General features: G+C 43.5%; 1 protein-coding gene across 1 annotated transcript; it reads left to right on the forward strand.

Annotated features, from left to right (window-relative positions):
- Nucleotides 1-268: 268 nt before the first annotated feature.
- On the forward strand, nt 269-5,513 carry sod3 (superoxide dismutase 3). The gene is made up of 2 exons (XM_008111279.3): nt 269-434; nt 3,975-5,513. The coding sequence occupies exon 2, from the start codon at nt 4,003-4,005 to the stop codon at nt 4,738-4,740; it is 738 nt and encodes a 245-aa protein (XP_008109486.1). The 5' UTR covers nt 269-434; nt 3,975-4,002; the 3' UTR covers nt 4,741-5,513.
- The last annotated feature ends 224 nt before the right edge of the window (nt 5,514-5,737 follow it).

Genomic DNA, 5,737 nt, shown 5'->3' on the forward strand with positions numbered 1-5,737 from the left:
TTTATGAATCCATCAGCAAATTAGCATGAAAAAAAAATCTGACTGAACAAAGTCAGCAATGTAACTTTATATAAATATGTGATTTAACCTTATATAAATATGTGACTTTCGCTGCACTGAAAGCTGTCTGCGAGAACACAAGAGAAGATTAATTTAAAACTTTTCATTTTGTTTTGTTGGGAAACGTGTCAGGCTCAGGTTCCAGTTTTGCTTTAAATGACCAGTTCACACTTTCCCTATTTCAACTGCAAACCCCTCCCATGAATTAGTATTACCTAACTTTTACACAAACAGCCAGCGCTCATAGGCATCAGCTCCAAAGCACTCTGGAATCTGGACTTGACTGCTTGCCATAGCTTGCATGAAGAGATTGCAACCAACCGAGAAGTGTTTCAGGAAAACAAAATCTTTGCTTGAGGAATCTTGGGCTCAAGGTAGGAACTTTGCAATAACTTTTAGAACCCACCAAAAATGAAAACAGTTGTGTATCTATTTGATTATGGTAGAAGTGGTCTGAACTCACAGCCTGCCCTGAAAGCAGCAGATGTAATCGAATCACTTTTATCACATTTCAACGGTCTAGCTGGCTGCCGTCGGGTGCAGATCTTCCCTGTGATATTTAGACCTCGCTTTCCTAATAACCGTTGCCCCAAATCTATGTGGAAAAAGATGCAAATTCTGGGGAACGATTAGGGAAAAAGTAAAATCAGTCTTGTCACATTTCTCCAGCTTAAACCATAATGAAGAATTTGTGAAGTTTAAAAAACAAAACAAAACCAAAGAATGCTGACCGTTCTGTTTCAATGCTAAGGGGTTTTAGAAGTAAATCAGAGTGTAACTGACTTTCTGGTGTAACTGCCACATTTGTTGATGGTTAGGGACTAAATCAAAGAAATTTTAAAAGAAATGTGTCTGGATTGTTGATTGTTTTTGCTTTCATCATCAAACAACCAGAGAAGATGTTCAGACAAAAAGGGGAGCACCTGGGGTTTCTGCAGTGGGGTTGGGGGATTTCCATTGGGAAAACTGGAAGAGAAAAAGGGAGAAATAAATTAAAATTTGGGAAAAAGTGTGTGTGTGTGTGTGTGAACATCCTTTCTTCCATCCTATGAAACGTCTCCCATCAATTCTGGAAAACCCCTTGCTTCTTTTACATAAAAATGAGAATGTAGAGAATTCCCCTATGTCTGACTCTGCTCTAAATGGAGATTTATCAACCAGAACATCTCTTGTGTATATCTTACACCAGCCATTAGCTTTCTAGGTGTTTGTCAGCAATTCTCAGACTTTGTCATCTCACCAGAAACAAATGTGATAATATTAATAATATCCACATACTTTCCCCCAGTGGCACAGTGGGTTAAACCGCTGAGCTGCTGAACTTGTGGACCGAAAGGCCGGCGATTCAAATGCAGGGAGCGAAGTGAGCTTCCACTGTTAGCCCCAGCTTCTGCCAGTCTAGCAGTTCGAAAGCAAGCAAATGTGAGTAGATCAATAGGTACCACACCGGCAGGAAGTTAACAGCTCTCTATGCAGTGATGACGGCCACATGACCTTGGAGGTGTCTATGGACAACGCCGGCTCTTCGGCTCAGAAACTGAGATGAACACTAACCCCCAGAGTCAGACATGACTGGACTTAACATCAGGGGAAAACCTTTAACTTTACTTTCCAGGGCTCAGGTAAGGATTAGCATTGAATAGCCTTTCAGCTTCAAGGTCTGGCTGCTTACTGCCTGGGGCAATTCTTTGTTGAGGTGTTTTTTGTGTGTGTGTGTGTGTCAGGAGCAACTGGAGTTGCTTCTGGAGTGAGAGAATTGGCCGTCTGCAAGGACATTGCCTAGGGGACGCCCGGATGTTTTGATGTTTTACCATCCTTGTGGGAGGCTTCTCTCATGTCCCCACATGAAGCTGGAGCTGATAGAGGGAGCTCATCCGCGCTCTCCCCAGGTGGGATTTGAACCTGGCAACCTTTAGGTCAGCAACCCAACCTTCAAGTCACAAGGCTTTTATCCCCTAGGCCACAGGAGGCTGTTGGGGTGTTAGCTGGCCCCGACTGATTCATATCTGAAATGCCTCTGTTTTCTGAGTGGCGTTCTTTATTTACTGTCTCTAAAATGCAGTAAGCAGCCAGACCTTGAAGCTGAAAGGTGATTCAATGCTAATCAAGGTGGCCAATTGAAACGTTCACACCTGCCTCAAACAGACAAGAGTTCTTTCTCCCACCCTGAACATTCCATGCAGGGCCATAGCCAGAAAAAAATGTCGGGGGGGGGGGGGGTTGAAACTTTTTTTAGCAAATCATGAAGAGTAGTTCCAGAATGCAAAATAATTTAGAAATCAGGCTCCATCGATAAATTTCAGTAGACACTCAACACAGATAAACTTCAGTGGACACTCATGGGGATTTGGTTAATCAGTTAAAATTAATGAGCAAACCAAGTTTTTTTTTAATCCTGAAAAATTTCAGTGGGGAGGGGTTGAACCCCTAACACCCCCCCCCCCCCCGGACTACAGCCCTGATTCCACTTGGCTAGTTTCCAGCATACCTCACAACCTCCGAGGATGCCTGCCATAGATGTGGGCAAAACGTCAGGAGAGAATGCTTCTGGAACATGGCCATACAGCCCAGAAAACTCAGAGAAACCCAGATTTGCTTGGTTTCTTTGGCACTGTTCTATTATCTGGGCGGAGGCCAAAAGGGGGTGCTAGACAGAGAAGGATAGTCCATTTTATGGGGGGGGGGGGGAATTGAAGGAGGAAAAGCATTTTCCTATTTTCACTGGTTATTCCCCCGTCCCATTTAATAAAGGAGGGTTGTTTCCAGGATGGGGACATGGGTGGGGGAAATAACAAGAAAACAGGGGGGAATGATTTTACTCCTTCAACCCCCCCCCCCATCCTTCTCTGTCTAGTGTTCCCTTTTTGCCTCTGCCCAGTTAATGAAACAATAGGAGTAAAGATAAAGGTTTTCCCCTGACATGTTGGTGCTCATCTCCATTTTTAAGCCAAAGAGCCGGCATTGTCCATAGACACCTCCAAGGTCATGTGGCCAGCATGACTGCATGGAGCACCGTTACCTTCCCGCCGGAGTGGTACCTATTGATCTACTCACATTTGCATGTTTTCGAACTACTAGGTTGGCAGAAGCTGGAGCTAACAGCGGGCGCTCACTCCGCTCCCTGGATTCAAACCTGCGACCTTTTGGTCTCTAAGTTCAGCAGCTCAGCGCCTTAACACGCTGTGCCACTAGGGGCAATACTGTTTCTTTTATACATATACAGATGCTATCACTCCTCTCTGAATCTTTTCACTTCACTTCACTTCACTTTATTTCTTAATTAGTCGCTCTCCACCAGAGTGCTCTGAGCGACTTACAATTTAAAATATCATTCCACAATATAAAAACATTCAACATAAAAACATTCAACAGTGACTATTTGGCAAATTAGATCTGATTTACTTAAATGCATAACCAAACAGCCAAGTCTTGAGCGCTTTTCCAAAAGGTTGCAACTCCGACATTGCTCTAATATATGAAGGCAATGAGTTCCACAGAATTGGAGCATAGGTCGAAAAGGCTCTACGCCTTGTAGCTTCCAGGTGTACCTCCCTAGGGCCCGGTACGTATAGGAGATTTTCCTGGGAGGATCGAGGTGACCACTGATGAATAAAAGGAATGAGGCGGTCCCTAAGATATAATAATCCTTGGCCATTTCGAGCTTTAAATGTTAGGATCAGTATCTTGTAAGAGATCCAATGTTCTAATGGTAGCCAATGCAGTTGTTTCAGAATCGGTGTAATATGGGATCTTATAGATGATCCCGCTAGCAGCCTGGCCGCCGCATTTTGGACCATTCGGATCTTCTGGTTTTTTGTCTTCGGAAGGCCGGCATATAAGGCGTTACAATAATCCAACCTAGTGGTGACTGTTGCATGGATTACCGTTTCATAGACTTTTCTATCTTTTCATAGACTTCTGCAGATTCCCAGTATTTCCACCATGTTTCTGCTGCTGTTTCTCATCCCTGGCTTGATTCTTTGTGAATGCAACGTCTCCACAGGAGAAGATGTCCAGCCTACCGCAGTGAGCCCACTTCAAGACATTCAGAAAAAAGTCAACGAGCTTTGGTCGAGTTTGCTCTACCCGCACCTCTATGAGGAGGTACTTGCATCAAACGGGACTGCTTATGCTGTTTGTACAGTGAAGCCCAGCACCAAACTGGATGCAGGAATGCCGCAAGTGACAGGGCAAGTTCTGTTCAGGCAAACCTACCCCTATGGAAAGCTGGAGAGTATATTCTATTTGGATGGGTTTCCTACAGGTGCCAACTTGTCTGGGAGAGCAATTCACATCCACCAGTATGGAGACCTCAGCGACAGCTGCGACTCAGCCGGGGGACACTACAATCCTTTTAAAGTCAATCACCCTTCTCATCCTGGGGACTTTGGCAACTTCTACTCTAAAGAAGGCAAAATTATAAAATATAAGGCCAACCTCGTGGCCACTCTTTTCGGTCCGTACACCATTATGGGAAGGTCTGTTGTGGTCCATGTACAGGAAGATGACCTGGGGAAAGGGAACAACAAAGCCAGCTTGGAGAACGGAAATGCCGGCAAACGCTTAGCTTGCTGTGTTATTGGAACATGCAACAAAAACCAGTGGGTGAAGCGGTTTTCTGAGATTATGGAGAAGAGGAAGAAAAGGCTCACGAGACGTGCACAGAACAGCCCAGCCTAGGTGAAGACCAAGGAAGGATATAGCGGCTCACAATAGATTTCATATCTGCTATGCTGGTTGCTAAACAAAAGGAAAGGCTTTCTGCTTTCCTTGAGAAGGTTAAGATATGCCCATTGCTCTCCTCCATAGTCCTCCATTCTGTAAGTAGATTAATACTAATAAAAAAAGTCGCAGCATATTCTTTCGAAGTTCATATTCAGGCTCTCCACCCACGCCAAAATGTACTCTTGATATAGTAAGGAGGGCTAAACGCTTTGCCACTGAAATCTTGAGCAATCCCTGCTTATTGTCTGTCCTATCAGTTGAAAGAATCTCCCGAACAAGAAAGCTGGAGGAACAAAAGGTAAAAATAAATGTCTTCAATGGAGATGATGTGCTCTGTTTTCCTACGTACCTGAAATGCATAAAGAAATGCATTTCTTCCCCCAACCTTTCCACTGTTTGAGGATGGGCTGGAAGTCAGTGATAACAGCTTTCCCCTCTGAGCTCAGGTAGGAGTCTGCACATTATTTCTATTTTAAAACTTCAGATGCATTATTTTATTCTGCTTATATTTGCAGGTTTTGCTTCCTAACTCTTTTAAGCTTCTTAACTGGCTTGAGTTATCCTCAATCCGGTAGCTCTGTCACACAGTTTTCATTTGAAACCAGGCTTTACAAGAACACTCCTGGATTTCCTTAGTCAGTCAGGAAATATTTGTAAAAGCTTGTAGCTTCCTGAACATCTGGCCAAATTGTGTAATGTTGTATGCACAATAAAGATAAGTTTTTGGAGCTTGGACTCTTTCTATGTGCTTTGTAGAGTGAATGTTGTCCCGTGTATACATTCAGAGCAAAACATACTTCTGATTTTAACTCCTTTTTTCTTTTACAATTGTGTAAAAAAGTTTCTGAAAAGTTATTAGTTTGTAAACTGGCACACATACCTATCATTCAAGTGAATGGCAAGGCACTGGAGGATATAATCTTTTAAAAGGTAAAGGTTTTCCCCTGACGTT

This window comes from Anolis carolinensis, chromosome 5 (genome assembly GCF_035594765.1).
Source record: "Anolis carolinensis isolate JA03-04 chromosome 5, rAnoCar3.1.pri, whole genome shotgun sequence".
Classification (NCBI taxonomy): Eukaryota; Metazoa; Chordata; class Lepidosauria; order Squamata; family Dactyloidae; genus Anolis; species Anolis carolinensis.

Excerpts from the sequence above, each read along its gene's own strand:
- sod3 (XM_008111279.3), top strand. The coding sequence starts at position 4,003 with ATGTTTCTGCTGCTGTTTCTCATCCCTGGCTTGATTCTTTGTGAATGC.